Here is a 16,535-nt window from a genome sequence, read left to right on the forward strand (position 1 = left end):
CATTCATTGTAGAGGCACTAGCTTCTCTTACTTTTGACGAACACTACTAGGCTCCAGTTTTTGCACTCATTAAAGCAAACCTCTTTTCTATCGCGATAAAAGGCAAAATAACTAGAGTTGGGACTATTTGCCTTCCTCGTGTAAATAAGTTAATTCAAATTTAAATGAAAATACAACATTCTCCCCCACCAAAATGCATCTTTGAATGGTGCATTTTAAAACTATTACAAGCTAATAAACAAAAAAAAATAACTTAAGTCATGGCACTCTGGAATAAATCCCAAAAAAAATTAAACAATATCATACTAATAACAAGATCAACAAAAAAAAACTAAGGAATTATTTAGATAGGCAGAGGACACAGCTTGACCAGGGGGCGTCGAAGAGTTCCCTTTGTGGTCTTAACATCCGCAACTCTTATAATTCCATCCTGTCCCGGAAATACTTGGGATACTCGTCCCAAACGCCATTGCGACGGAGGGATATTATCATCCTTTATAAGGACCATCGTTCCTAGTTCGATAGGTTTAAAATTATCGGATGAAGTCCATTTACTGCGCTGATGCAAAGTATGCAAATATTCTTTGCTCCAGCGTTCCCAAAAAGATTTATGCATTTGATTTATTAACTTCCATCTCATCAAATGAGATGCAGGAATATACGCTCCATCAAGAGGTTCAAACACAGCCGAAAGAGGTTCTAGATTTAAAAAATGACCCGGCGTTAGAACTGACAAATCATTAGGATCAGAACTTATAGGGGTCAAGGGCCTAGAATTAAGATACGATTCAATCTGAATTACGACCGTGTTTAGTTCCTCATATGACAAGATCTGATCGCCTATAACGCGAGCTAGGTGCGTCTTTACTGACTTTATTCCCGCCTCCCATAAACCGCCAAAGTGGGCAGCAGATGCAGCATTAAAATGGAAGGAAATATTTTCATTTGAAGCAGCATTTTTCATGAGGTTAAGGTATTTAGCAGCGCCAACAAAATTACTGCCACGATCAGAATATAAATTATCGACCCTACCACGACGAGCTATGAAACGCTGCAAAGCAGAGAGAAAAGTCTCACTCGATAAATCACTAGCTAACTCTAAATGAAGAGCTTTGGTGGCCATGCAAACAAAGAGGCAAAGATACACCTTACAAGATTTAGCTCCTCGATAGCGATTCATCACAACATAAAACGGTCCACCAAAATCCATACCTGAATTCAGGAAGGGTTTAACCTGGGAAATTCTAACTAGGGGTAAGTTACCCATTGGAGGTTGGTAATTTCTAGGATTGGGCCTCCAACACTGTATACATTTTGACAAAACCGAGCGTATAGCACGCTTAGGAGACAAAATCCAAAATGACTGGGCAAGCAAAAAACTAACTGTACGCAGCCCAGCATGACAGTATCGTTTATGGTAATAATCAATCAGCAAATAAGTTAATGGACTTTCGCGAGGTAGGATGCAAGGAAATTTCTTATCAATCGAAACAGACAAATATCTAAGACGACTGCCAACCCGTAATACTCCTTGATCATCGATAAAGCAGGACAACTTTCGCAAAGGTTTGGAAAAAACATTTCCCTCGAACTCCCTTTCAAAATATCGATGTTGAGTATATTTAACTAGCATAATCAACGACTCATAAAGTTCCTTTGAACTTAAGGGACCTTCTCTCTTATCATTGGGGAATTTTGAATTCCAAGCAAACCTCAAGATCCAAGCTATAAGTCGTCGTATAAACGAGAAATCGGAAATGTCATTCAATAGATTCTCAAGAAAATGATCATCATTAACACAAGCCAAAGTTACCGTACGCTCCTTATCAAGCATTTCAGCACACTCAGAAAAGCAACAGGAAGCGTCTGGAATGGGATCGGTGTTATACAAAAACTCAGGACCTGCAAACCAATGAGATTGCTCCAACATTAGAGCAGGTAAAACACCTCTGGAAGCCAAATCAGCGGGATTCTGAGCAGAAGGAACATAAAACCAACTATTAGGAGAAAGGCGTTGCTGTATATATGAAACCCGGTTAGAAACAAAAGTTTTCCAACGATGAGGAGAGGATTTTATCCAACTTAGAGCTACCTGAGAATCGGACCAAGCTACAAATTTTGCGATTTTAAGTTTAGGATCTAATACTCTGACTACAAACTGCATGAGTTTAGATAGTAGAACTGCAGCGGACAGCTCCAAACGTGGAATGCTTACAGTTCTTACGGGAGCCACTTTTGACTTCGCGCAAACAAAAAAGACACAAACCTGACCATCTGGTAGAACAAAACGCAAATAAATAACAGCGGCATAACCCTTTTCACTACTGTCACAAAACCCATGTACCTCACAACAAATATACCTGGACACGAACATGCACCTAGGTATTTCAAGCTGTGCAAGGGATAACAGTTGTTCCTTATACTGGTTCCAAACTTTACAAATTGAGTCTGGAGGAGAGTCATCCCAGTCGATTCCGGACAACCATAAACGTTGGATAAGGTGCTTCGTGAACAAAGTCATGGGAGCTAGAAACCCTACAGGATCAAACACTCGGGCCAATTCAGACAACATAATTCTCTTAGTACAAGATTTGTCCAGAGCTGGCACTTCAAAAGAAAAACAATCCAACTGTGCATTCCATACAAGTCCAAGGATTTTTAGAGGTGACGAACAACTAGTATCATCAAAAGAAATAGGTTTCTTACCAATATGCGACTCCGGTAAACCTTCTAATAATCGCATATCATTGCTCGACCACTTACGCAATTGAAACTGACCTCGAGATAACAAGGATATCAACTCATTCCGAAGATCTAGCGCAATTTCTAAGGTATCACCACCACAAACTATATCGTCAACATAAGTACTCGTACGCAAAACTTCAGCGGCAAGGGGAAACTCTCTACCTTCATCTTCACTCAGCTGCAACAAAGTCCTTAAAGCAAGAAAAGGAGCTGATGATACACCATAAGTAACTGTTAATAACCGAAATTCCTGTAACTCTTCATCAGGAGGGAATCTAAAAACAATCCTCTGATAATCACAATGACTTTTCTCAACTCGTATCTGCCTATACATCTGCTTAATATCCGTGGATAAGACATATTTATGAAGTCGAAAACCCAATAAAATAGTTAAAATATCTTGTTGTAGTTTCTTTCCAGTAAACAAGCACTGATTAAGAGAATTCTGATTTCCAATTCGACCAGAAGCATTAAATACAACTCGCAACTTGGTAGTCAAACTATCAGGTTTTAATACAGCATGGTGAGGAATATAGTAACAAGATAATGGACGAGAAGTTTCTGACACAAGCTCCATATGATGCAAATCCAAATAATCTTTCATAAAGGTACAATATTCCTGATAAACACTAGGATTTTTCAAAAGCCTTTTTTCTAAGGAAAGAAAACGATTTACAGCTAACTCAAACATTCCTGGAAAAACAGGAGATAATTCCCTGAAAGGTAGAGCAACGGTATAACGACCAGAGCCGTCTCGACAAACATTCTCAACAAAATTTTTCTCACAAAGAATATCTTCAGGAGCTGAACATTCTACTTCAGGAACAGTTTCTAAACTCCAAAACTGCTTTACAGACTCCTCCAACGAAACCATTTGATCCACGTGACAAAACAACGAGGTGGCAGATGTCATAGGAACCGAACTACAGGGACCCATAAGGACATAGCCAAAAACGGTATTAAGAGCATCAGGCATACCTCTAGGAGTTTGAACTTTACCTTCTAATAATAACTGAGAAAAGATATCAGCTCCAAGCAATAAGTCCACCTTACCAGATAGATGAAACCGAGGATCTGCCAACTTTAAATTAGCAATATAAGACCAATGCCCAACATCCAAACTAACAACGGGTAGGTCCTCACAAATTTTTGGCAACACAAACGCCTCACAATTAAAAATAGGATCCACTCTATCCACAGGTTTTATCTGAAGATCAACTCGACCAACCACTGTACTTTTTATAGCACCAATACCTTGTACCGATAAGGTAGCAGAAGAATGTCTAATACCTAACTGACGAATACAAGACTGAGATACAAAAGAGGTCATGCTGCCCCCATCAATTAAAGCTCGAACAGGTTGATACAATCCACAACCATCCATAATTTCTACCACAGCAGTAGCTAACAAAACGCTCGAGTTTTTTAAGGTAACACTACCTAATGATGCAGCATGTGAGCTCAATGTTCCAGTATTAACCTGAGCATCAGAAGAAGCAGTAGTTGGAACGGCAGCAACAGAAGTAGCGCCTTGAGTGGCACTTTCAGAACTTTTAAAATGTAAAAGACTATGGTGGGATGAATTACAATGACAACAACGAGAGGTGACACTACAACTACGAGAATCGTGTTTTTCTAAACATTTAAAACAAAGACGCATTCTCTTACAAGCGTTGTACCGTTCATAAGGAGATTTATTTAAAAATAAAGAACAATCTTTTAAATGGTGATCGGCAGAACATAACAAACAAGTCGTCGCATTAGGCTTCGAAAAAAAACTATAGCGATTATTGACTTTAGAACCATTTTTATTTGCATTGTGTTTAGAAGGCGATTTATTTTTTCTATTAGAATCCTTGGGAGAACAAGGCGACAACAAGGATGAGTCAAACGAAATGCATTGACTTTCCAAGAAATCAGATAATTGAATAAAAGTAGGCATTTCACTAGACCCATGTAATAATTCAAACCGTTGGTGAGTCTCCTCGTCAAGCTTGGTGAGAATTTTGTAAGCTAACACAAAATCCGAAATTTTATAACCCAAATTTTCTAAAGCTGATAAATTTTCCGAAAAGGTATCAATTAAATTACTATAACTATCAGAATTCTTAAACATAGTTGCGGGAGCTTCTTCAATTTTGCACCAATGTGCCATTGCACGCAAACGTTTATTTAAATACCTATTTTTTAATTTATCATAAATCCTAACATAATTTTCTCTAGCTAAAGGCAAGGATTTAGCTAACCTTAAAGGAGGCCCTTCTAAACTTTGAATCAAATACGTTAATTTTTCCGTATCATCAACGTTAGGTCTACGGTGCACAAGCGCATCGAACAAGTCAAAAAAAGTAATTGCTGACGTAAACTCACCGGAAAATTTAACTAATTCTAACTGCGGCAAGCGAACATTACTAGGAGGTTGTACTGCATTCGAAGCGGCGATATTTTGCTCATTTTTTTGACTATTATCATCATTTTCAAAGAGATCCGCGAAATTAGCCTTGATCTGATAATAATCATTTAAAAATTGGGAACGAATAATGTCCTCAGAATCTAATTGAGCATCCGTAGGTTCAGAGTTCAAAAGATTTGTAACGATGTTTTGATGATTTTTGTTAAAACTCTCCAAAACATCGTCTAACTCTGAGTACCGAACACGAAAAAGCGACTGCTTATGAACCTCTGTAAGAGAAGAATTGGATAAACGCAATAACGTTTCTAAATCGTTAATTGCCATTCTCCTTTGAAACGTATATTTTTTCAATTTATCAGCCATTATGGAGAAAAAAGAATAAAAATTTGTTTAACGTAATCAACGATAAAATTAAAAATACAAATAATCAACGATCCCCTGGTCAAGCTGCCACTGGCATAAAGAGAACGCAATTTTAACTATAAATAAATTCAAATAGCTAATATTTTCAAGTTTAATGACCTAAACAATTAAACTTAATAAATTTATCAAAAAACAAGAATCCTTATCAAGCTGCCGTAAAGGCGAGGACTTTAAAATTTGAAAACTCACAAAATTCTGTGTATTGAATACCTGAAAACCATTCAAGGTCAACCAATTGACATTACCTGCTAGACAAGAAAAGAAGCAAAAACTGTACGCAATGTTTTTTGGGCGTTATTTCAAAATGCAAATTTTATTATCTTATTCAAAATTAATTGTTAACAAGCAATTTTGTATACAAGCGAGGAAAAACAAGCCACCCCAACAATAATTGAACAATTAATTATAAAAGCAATAAAGTTTAAATTCTTTAAAAAACCGACTATCAAAACACCTCAAAAAACAATATCCACGTTCGAAGTGACCAAAATGTGCGATCTTTGATGTTAGGATCTCAAATAGGGGCTGATTCTTTGTTTTCTAAAGGAGCTCTGACACCGGTTCAATAAAAAACTTAAACATGAGCAAAAAAGGAATAGAATAATTAAATGAGGCGCAAAGAGGTCCACTTACCAATTCAATCCCTGCATTTGGTCTTCAAGAGGGCCCTCAGCTGCATTTAACACTGCACCAAGTCCATACACGAAAAAAGCCTTACCAGCTAGGCTTTTACACCGGCAAACGAGCGAGCCGTTGGTTGAGTGGCAACTTACGAGCTGTTGATTGTAGAACAACTTGCGAGCCATTCATTGTAGAGGCACTAGCTTCTCTTAATTTTGACGAACACTACTAGGCTCCAGTTTTTGCAATCATTAAAGCAAACCTCTTTTCTATCGCGATAAAAGGCAAAATAACTAGAGTTGGGACTATTTGCCTTCCTCGTGTAAATAAGTTAATTCAAATTTAAATGAAAATACAACATTAAAATTAAAACAAAAAAGGTCCTATACATAATTGTTATAAAATCAACGATTCCACAGTTACGGAGGGTGAAAAGTGGAGGTTTTCGATACTTTTTATATTTTTTGAGCAATTTATAATATTTTTACTGATTGAAAGAAATTTTCTTTAACAGGATTTGCTATTTCAGTGGCCGATGGTATGTTAGTGATAATCCCTTGAAGAATTAAACGTCAACCTCACCACCCAAAATCATCTTCAATTGCCCAAAAAATATAAAAAGTGTCGAAAACCTCCACATTTCACCCTCCGTAACTCTGGAACCATTGATTTTATAACAATTAAGGATAGGACCATTTTTGTTTTAAATTTTATGTAGAACGTTTTTGTATATAACATTGTTTACGCTTAAACATAGTTTTAGAAATATTGACGAAAAACGTAAAGAAATAACTAATTTACCGACTTCTCCCCCATCTCCCCCCCAAACCGGACGCTCAAAATGGTGTAACTTTTTACTGAACAATATGTGGATCATATAGAACAATTTGGTGTTGGAGGAAAACTTTTACTTTGGATGTCTAGGTTAGGCCTTTTTTTGGACCAATTATACTATACTACCTCCGTAACTTTGGAATCGTTCATTTTAGAAGGCTTTTGTATAGGACATTGTTTATTTCAAATTTATTGTAGAACATTTTTGTATAAAATGTTGTTCATGCTAAACCTCATAGTTTTAGAAATATTGACGAAAAACGTAAAAAACTACGAATTTATCGACTTCTCCCTTCTCCCCCCTCTCCCAAACCCGACGCTCAAAAAGTGTACCTTTTTTCTGAACATTATATGGACGATATAGAACAATTTGGTGTTCGAGGATAACTTTCACTTTGGATGTCTGGGTTATGTCATTTTTTGAATCAATTCTATCATACTATTAATGATCATAGAAAAAGTTAAAGTATATTTTAATAAATAAATTATTTTTATTAAATAATAATTTATTGAACATAATTTATTCATTAAAATATACCTTAACTTTTTCTATGATTAATAATGATAGTATCATTACAAAAAATGGATTTTTGAGAAAATATTATTTTTTCAAAAATTATTTAAAAAATTAGACTGTTTATTAATTATTATTAAATGTCTAGACAAATTGCATATTTGTAATTTACACAAAAGTACATACAAATTAAAAGAAGAAATATCAAAATTATTGAGTAGATCTCAAGATATAGAGAATGGTAATAGTTTTAAGTTGCTTTTTAGTTTTTGAACTCGTGCATTTTTCGGCTCCCGCCAGGTAGCTGACAACTGTTTTAATTGTTGACCTATAGGATGAAAACGTACATGTTTATTGCCTAGAGTTCGCGTTCGTTTTTTAATTATTAACAATCTAGTGCAATCAACGCAGAAGCTCACCCCTTCACTTACTATGACTAATCATCATTTGACCTACATTTTTAAAAATTCGAATAAAATATCATCTTTCCGAATACCTATGTAAGAAGATGTTTTCTACGGACAAAATTTTTAAAGATAATGTAAATGTTTGTAAACTAGTATTTTTTACTATATTAGATAATTTTTTATCTTTTCTTAATACATTTTGATAGGATCACTTTTCTACTTTCATTTGGCATACGCAGAATTGTCCTATCTTCATTATTTTCTGTCATTTGCTATTGCAAAACAAAGGTCTCTGGGATAAACAAATAGAATACCTAACTTTTAAACTAATTAATGGATGAGTCTCAAATTTTGGAAGTTTGTTATGTACCCCAATACCCAACTTTGAGTAAAGCGAAACACTACAGTTCTAAGTTAGTTTTAGGAAAACTTATTAATAAATAACGATTTTCAGTTATTTTGCAGTTTACGAAGCTACAAATTAACTTTTTGACTTTCAAAAATCGTCATTTTGAAGGTTTTCAATGTTGTAAAAAAATAAATTTTGTAATTTTACGTCAACTATTTAGCTTTTTAATTGAGTGCAAAAAATGGAAAAAATCGCGTTGATTGCACCAAATTGTTAATAATTAAAAAACACGAACTCTAGGCAGGAAACATATAACTAAAAAGTAGTCAGCTACCTTGATATTAATTTCATTGTCCCGAACATGGTCTATTTCTTGCTTATTTCCCTGGCTGGAGTATTATAGTCCAGGAACCGAAGCATTTCACCTCGCAATTTTTACAGAATGGATCGATTTGCTTGAAAATTTGAAAATAAGTAGTAGATAGTTTAAGGATCAAAATCTATATGATGCCGAAAGGCGCTTTTACCATGGGGGAGGTTGCCACCCCATCTTAGGAGTGGAAATTTTTTATTATATTTTGACTGCAAAAGTTGATAAAAATATTCATTCTAAGCAAAAAATTTTCTATACATTTTTTTGATAAAATTAATACTTTTCGATTTATTCGCTATCGAAAGTGTTAGTTTTATACAGAAAAAATCAATGTTTTTTGATATATACTCATTTACCATTCACTCAATTTTTGCCGTAGAAAAATTTTTTTCAAACCAAGTTCTTGGGAATTAAATAACCTACAATTTCATATAAAAACATTTTTTCGTATATCTGATGCTAATCTTTCTATTCTGAAGAAAATGGCATTTTTGCCAAACTACAAAAAGTCGTTATTCGCTTTTAACTGCAGTTTTTTTAAAACTAATCATTCTAAGCCAGTCAAACTTCTAGAATCTATTAATAATACATAAATAAAGAAGAATGAATAAGGCCAATGACTAAAAGTAAAGCTAACTTACATTATTATGCTTCCAATTGGATTTCTTTTTTTTTTTCTCAAAAAAATATATTGATTTTTTAACCGTAACCTTTTTTAATTTTTATCTTAGAAAGTTTGCTAAAAAATAATTTTGTAGGTTTTTACAAGATCTATAAGACTATTAATATTAAATTCTTTTAAATCCTCAGTCGCAAAAAGTGGTGACTTTGAAAGGGTTGGTAAAGGTGATTTTTGCATGTTATTACAAGATTTAATTGTCAATAGCTCACTCAATTTTTACCGTAGAAAAAAATTTTTGCAAACTAAGTTCTTGAGAATTAAATAAGCTACAATTTCATATTTAAATATTTTTTCGTATCTATGATGATAATCTTTCTATTCTGAAGAAAAGGAAATTTTTTACCACACTTCAAAGATTCGATATTTGCTTTTGACTCCATTTTTTTTTTAAAACTAATCATTCTAAACCAGTTAAACTTCTAAAACCTATTAAAAATACATAAGTAAAGAAGACGAAATAAGGTCAATGACTAATTTTATTCAGGGTGGTGATTAGGGGTTTGCTTTCAATCACTTTTTCGCTGAAAAATATAGGGTCTGACATTCTTTTCATTATAATCCACTTAATTTTTGAGCTAAAGACTTTGTTCAATTTCTGGAGATAGATATTTTTAAATACTTCAAATTAGTTTAAACAAGTTATCCTCGGAAAATGCATAGTTTTCCCGTCTTTTGACATTGAAACTACAATATTTAGCATTTGACGAAGAAGAGCTAACATATAATAAAGTATAGTTCGATTACTATTGGTCTTAAAGAAAATTTAAAAAAACGGTTTTGTTTATTTTTTCAAAAGGTACATTTTTGTTAAGCAAAGTTGTTTTGATAAAACGAAAACTTTTTGAGTTATTTGCAGAAAACTGATTAAAAACATTAATTTTTTTAATATAAAACTAACACTTTCGATAGCGAATAAATCGAAAACTATTAATTTTATCAAAAAAATGTATAGAACATTTTTTGCTTAGAATGAATTTTTTTACCAACTTTTGCGGTCAAAATATAATAAAAAAATTTCACCCCCGACATAGGGTGGCAACCACCCTCATGGTAAAAGCGCCTTTCGGCATCATATAGATTTTGATCCTTGGACTATCCACTACTTACTCTTAAATTTTCAAGCAAATCGATCCATTCTGTAAAAATTGCGAGGTTTTGTCCTATTTTAAGCTTCATTACTTGGACTATTATATCAGTGCGACGACACGAATATTATCTCCTTGTAATATGTAATTCAGTTTGAAAATCCCAACTCTAACTCGATTTCCTACTGGTAATCTTTAGTTTCTGCAATATGTGCAATATTGATGTGATCAGTCAATTCACCGTCTTTGCGGAGCTTCTGGCGGCCCAATAATCACTAAATTTATGACTTCCGTTTTTTTGGATGAATAGTGTTAGGTTTAAGATAACAGAATGCTATGTTTGTTTTATTTTTGATATGAATGCAATTTCTTTTATTTAGAAACGAACGCCCACTTCTATTTCATTGATGGATGAATGATGAATATACATATTTGTTATTCGATTTTAATTTTTACATACAAATATTTTTTTGTACAGTATTTTTGCCGCCCCAGGGGCGTCATTTGATAGGGTTAGGGGAGGCAGTTGCCCCCTCCCCTGAAACTGAAAATGACTGAAATTTACAAAAAATACTTTCAGTTTTCATCATTACATCATATAATATAATGTATTGTATATTATATAATGCTTGCCCCCCCCCCAATCAAAATTTCAAGCCCCTGTGCCGCCCTCTCACAATTTGCCGCCCTAGGCAGCTGCCTATATTGCCTAATGGATAAAGCAGCCCTGGGCTTGCATCGATTTACATAAAAATTTGGGATTCGGATCATCTCACCCTGTACTTCACATTCTATATCATGCTTAAGGGCGTTGATTATTTTTAGGGGTGTAAACTACCCCTATTGTCAAAAATTATATAAAAACATTTGTAAACTTTAATATGGGTAAAATTTGGTTTTCATTGGTTAAATATAATGATGGTTTTATACTTTAGGATAAAATATCATAATATTTCAACCCTTAAAAACCACCCTTAATAACCTTACAATTTTTATAAGTAGATAATTTAATAGATCTATACAGAAAAAAAAAGTAGAATTAAAGAATTACAAAAACATTTGCGGACTATCCGAATTTTTCGAAAAAAAAATCGTTTTATAAGCATAGTTCTTTCATTTTTGGCGTTAAAAAGTTTTTTCAGAAACGATTTAGTAGGATTTTTTAAGAACTATAAGATTGTGTAAACTAAATTCCGTAAGATCCCTTAGTTTTTAATTGGGGTGGGTTTAAAAGATCCGAATAAAGGGGTGTTTGCTCGTAAATAGAGGTTTTAAACAACTATATCTCGCTAACTGTTCACTGTAATGAAAATCTATGCAAAAGGGAATTTTAATTATTAAAAAAGCTACAATTTAGTAGTCCATCATATTTTTTCGTATCTCCAGTATTTCGGAGATATTTTGAAGTAAAAGATGAATAATAGGAAATTCCAAAAAATTAATTTTTCTTTAAACTCCAATTATTCTAAAATTAGGCCTTTTAAATAGGTCAGACTTCTTGGGTGTATTGGTAATACAAATGTAAAAGAAATTACAGAAAGGTGAAGACCAATCTTTAATTGGGAGGGTAGTTAGGGGGTTGTTTTCACTGATTTTCTCATAGGGAAAAGCAGGTACCGACCATTTTTTGATCATAAGTCGCTTAATTTTCATACTAGAAACTTTTTATTTCTTTTTTTTTTGAAAGATCTCACTGTATGCTTAAAAAAAGATTATTGAAGTTTTCCTCGAAAAATGCAAAGTTTTTCCGTTATTTGGCTTTGAATATTTCAAATTATGCATTTGACCAAAAAAGCTGACTTTTACCATGCTGTATCTCGGTTTGTATTGGTCTTAAAGATATTACAGAAAAATAATTTGGTTTGTGTTACTAAAAGATACAATTTTGATATCTACAGTTTTTTTTATTGAATGCATATTTTTCGAGATATTCTCAAAAAACCCTCTAAAAAAGTCGATTTTTTCGTCGAAAAATTGTTACTTTCAAGCGCGAATAACTCGAAAAATATTAGTTTTATGAAGAAAATGTAAAAGACATTTTTTTCTTAGAATTACTTTTTACATCGATTTACTTGGTTAAAATGTAATAAAAAATTCCCGCCCCCGAGATGGGGTGGCAACCACCCCCAAGGTTTTAGCGTACAGCGGCATGATATAGAAAATGATCCTTGGACTATATTTCCTACCTTCTGTGAAAATCTCAAGTAAATCCATGCTGGACGAAAAAATTGCGAGCCAAAATGCTTCATTTCCTCGACTACAGTCCAAATGCTCGAATTCGACGGTGTAATATTATTACTCTGGGCTAATTTTAGCAAAATTCATGGAAAAGTTATTTACCAGCAATTTTATTGTTGGAAACGAATCTTATAATTATATATATTAATAATATAGGTATGCAAAGTCCGCAGATAGTGTGCTACTTTTTTTATAAACAAAATGGCGCCCACAAATCGTATTTTTTTTCAATTATTGCTCTATAACTCCGACGATTTTAACTTTACAACAAAAACACCCAAATAAAAATTCACCGCAATTAAATTCTGCATAGAGATATGTTTTTCCTGGTTTGCTCCGACGAAAATTTTCCTCGGAAAATGCGGGTTTTCCCCACAAAATCTCTAATTTTCAAATAAAGTTTTAGGTAAGTAATTATGAATCAATAATTAAATAACTTAGTTACATCAAAGCTTTCTTGGTATAGATTGTAATTCCAGAAGCCGGTGAAAATTAAACGAATATTTTAGCAACAATTCAATCTTTAAATTTTGAAAAAAAAATAGTTATAATACGCTGGTCTAATTAGTAAAGTACAAAGAAAGGTTATTTACCAGCAATTTTATTACTTTTTTTTTATTTAAAATTATTTTGCAATCTGTTGAGTGTCAACAATAAACAAAAGTAATTACATTGACTAAGGACAAGAAAGATTTTACCCACTGGCAAAATCAAAGTACAATTTTTATAAAGTTGTGTACAAAATAATTACATTTCATAACTACTAACTCATTAGTTTAAAAGTTTACTCTAAATGGTAAGTTCAATGGTTTGAACCTCTTTAACCTACGCTGTTCTTGGGAATTGTCTAGGAGGTTAAGTGCAAACTGGTTTTCATGATCCTCCAACTTGGCAATGTAAGCAGCGCTACGTTTTGTGATGACTTCTTGTACCGTATCAGTTTTAAGGTCTCGATGAATAATTCTGTTGTTGATGTACCAAGGTGCATTAGTGATGGTTCTGAGGGTTTTTGATTGGAAGCGTTGGATGATTTCGATGTAGGAGTGACTGGCTGTTCCCCATAGTTCCAACCCATATGTCCAGATTGGCATAAGTATTGCCTTATAGAGCAGCAATTTATTATCCAGAGATAGTCTTGATGAACGGCCCATTAACCAATACATATTTCTGAATTGGAGACCTAGTTGCTTTCTCTTGGTCAATTTTATTACTGGAATCGAATATTATGATCCTATATATTAATAACATAGGTATGCAAAGTCCGCAGATAGTGTGCTGCTTTTTTTATTAACAAAATGGCGCCCCCAAATCGTGTTTTTTTTCAATTATTGGTCTATAACTCCGAAGATTTTAACTTTACACCAAAAACACTCAAATAAAAATTCGCCCCAATTTAATTCTACAAAGAGGCATGTCTTTCCGGATTTGCTCCGACGAAAATTTTCCTCGGAAAATGCGGGTTTTCCCAACAAAATCTCGAATTTTCAAATACATTTTTTGGGCAAGTAATTATTTATCAATAATTAAATAACTTGGTGAAATAAAAGCTTTCATAGTATATATTATAACTGCAGAAGCCGGTGAAAATTAAACGAATATTTTAGCAACAATTCAATTGTTATTTAACAATTTACAGTCGCAATAACAACCAAAATAATCATGAGACATTGATCAAACTTAGAAAGATTATAAAAATGTGATGCCTATTTAATATTTTGTCGACAAAATATAAATTTTTCATTTTTTTGCATAATCTTTAAATGTTTAAAAAAATAGTTATTATATATATATTAAATTATATTAAATTATATTATATTATATATATATATTATATATTAAATAAACAAATTAACATTTCTCAGAAATTGTTTACTATATTATAATTTTAAAAAATACTTAAAATGCGTATTTCAAAGGTCTTGAAAATGAATGCTTTAAAAATGTTTTCCAACGATTTGCAAAAAAGTTATGAAACAGCAAAGTACACATACGATTATTCCGTTGCTTATAATTTGTTTTAATTGTTTTAAAGCTTAAAAGTAAGTTTATCGTACAAACTAATTACTCTCAAAAAATATCAAATATTAGTTCAATGGTTATAATATAATCAAAGATTAAAAATGTTTTTTTTTGTAATTTTTAGCGCGAAAGTAGGCTTGATACAGAGCCGGAGATAACATGTTCACTCGAAGCGACTGACACGACACGCTTTAAACTCGCTCAAGTTTGTGGACGGGTAGCTACGGTACTTTATTAGTCTACTTTCGCGCGTGTAAATTACAAAAAAATATATTTATAATCTTTAATTAAAATATAACCATTAAACTAATAATCAATATTTTTTGTAAGTAATGAACTTGTACTTTAAACCCACTTTTACGCTTTGAAAGAATTTAAAAAAATTATAAACATCGTAATAATCGTATGTTTACTTTGCTGTTTCATAACTTTTTGAAGTTATACTTCTTTAGGCGCGATTGAGATTGAGGATGAATTTATATTGATCTGCGCGCATGCGCACACCGACAGTATGGTATTAGTCGTTATACGGGCTCTGATTGGGTGTTGAAATGATCTGTCAATAATAAATAATTGTTCAATATGAAGGTAAACAAATGTATAATATATTAGTTTTATTGTTGTGAGGACAGAAACAAAAAAGTTTATAATTGTAGTGACTTTTAAATAGTTTTTAAAGCAACAGGTACGTAATAATTGTAAATGTATCATAGGTACCTACCTATTTGAACCTACCAAAATACATAGTATGTAATACTTTTATTTACATAATTTGATTACCATCAAAATTTCTATTAATATTCACCTAATATATTGCTTTCTTACTTTTCTTACTTTGATTTATGTAATTCAAAAATGTCAAAAGTTTAATCCGTTTATTTAGTCGATCTTCGCACATAATGACACGTTGTCTCCGTGGCGAAGCGTTTAATGCGAATGAACCCCAATACAACGCAATACCAACCGCGCTGATAAGTTATAAGTTGGTTCGAATCCCAATAGAAACTTTTATTTTTTTTATACATTTTATGATTGTAAGTATATTTATCATATAATTTTATTTTCAGAAAATACGTATTTAGTTAAAAAAATTTCCGACAATTAATGTTCAGAAATCATTTGTGGCATTTTTAATGTGTTTGTGTGTGTTTTATTCTTTTATTATTTTAATTTCTGGCACTGTTTTAATAAAAATGTTTGAGAAGTAGTAAGTATAAATTAGGTTAATATTTAAATAAAATATAAATAAAAAGTATATTAATCTCGTTTATAATCATATAATCATATAATAGAAGTATAACTTCTTACGTGCGTACAAAGTACACACACATTCTTTTTTTGCAAATGGCTGCAAAAAAGTTCTAAAGCATTCATTTTCAAGATCTTTGAAATACGCATTTTACCTATTTTTTAAAATTAGAATATAATAAAAACTTTCTGAGAAACGTTAATTTGTTTATAACTATTTTTTAAACATTTAAAGATTATTCAAAAAAATTAAAAATTTTTCTTTGTCGACAAAATATTAAATAGGCATCTCATCTTTATAAGATTTCAAAGTTTGATCAGTGTATCATAATTATTTTGGTTATTATTGCGACCGTAAATTATTAATTAACAATTGAATTTTTGCTAAAATATTCGTTTAATTTTCACCGGCTTCTGAAACTATAATCTAAACCAAGAAAGCTTTATGTCACCGAGTTATTTAATTATTGGTAGATAATTACTTATCTAAAACTTTATTTAAAATTTAATGATTTTGTTGGGAAAACCCGCATTTTCCGAGGAAAATTTTCGTCGGAGCAGATCGGGAAAAACATGTCTTTATG

At 32.3% G+C, this 16,535-nt stretch overlaps 1 protein-coding gene across 1 annotated transcript; it reads right to left on the minus strand.

Annotated features, from left to right (window-relative positions):
• Window positions 1–253: 253 nt before the first annotated feature.
• LOC126890154 (uncharacterized) lies at window positions 254–5,521 on the minus strand. Its single transcript, XM_050659004.1, has 4 exons — window positions 3,312–5,521; window positions 2,345–3,020; window positions 1,520–2,017; window positions 254–268 (listed from the first exon to the last, which is right to left on the minus strand). The coding sequence occupies exons 1-4, from the start codon at window positions 5,519–5,521 to the stop codon at window positions 254–256; spliced, it is 3,399 nt and encodes a 1,132-aa protein (XP_050514961.1).
• Between the last annotated feature and the right edge of the window lie 11,014 nt (window positions 5,522–16,535).

The sequence above is a fragment of the Diabrotica virgifera genome, chromosome 8 (assembly GCF_917563875.1).
Source record: "Diabrotica virgifera virgifera chromosome 8, PGI_DIABVI_V3a".
NCBI classification, from domain to species: Eukaryota; Metazoa; Arthropoda; class Insecta; order Coleoptera; family Chrysomelidae; genus Diabrotica; species Diabrotica virgifera.

Coding starts and splice junctions, on each gene's coding strand:
- LOC126890154 (XM_050659004.1), bottom strand. CDS start 5,521: ATGGCTGATAAATTGAAAAAATATACGTTTCAAAGGAGAATGGCAATT. Junction 3,021..3,311: donor TTGCATCATATGGAGCTTGT/GTCAGAAACTTC, acceptor GATTGTTTTTAG/ATTCCCTCCTGATGAAGAGT. Junction 2,018..2,344: donor CCAGGTATATTTGTTGTGAG/GTACATGGGTTT, acceptor TCATATATACAG/CAACGCCTTTCTCCTAATAG.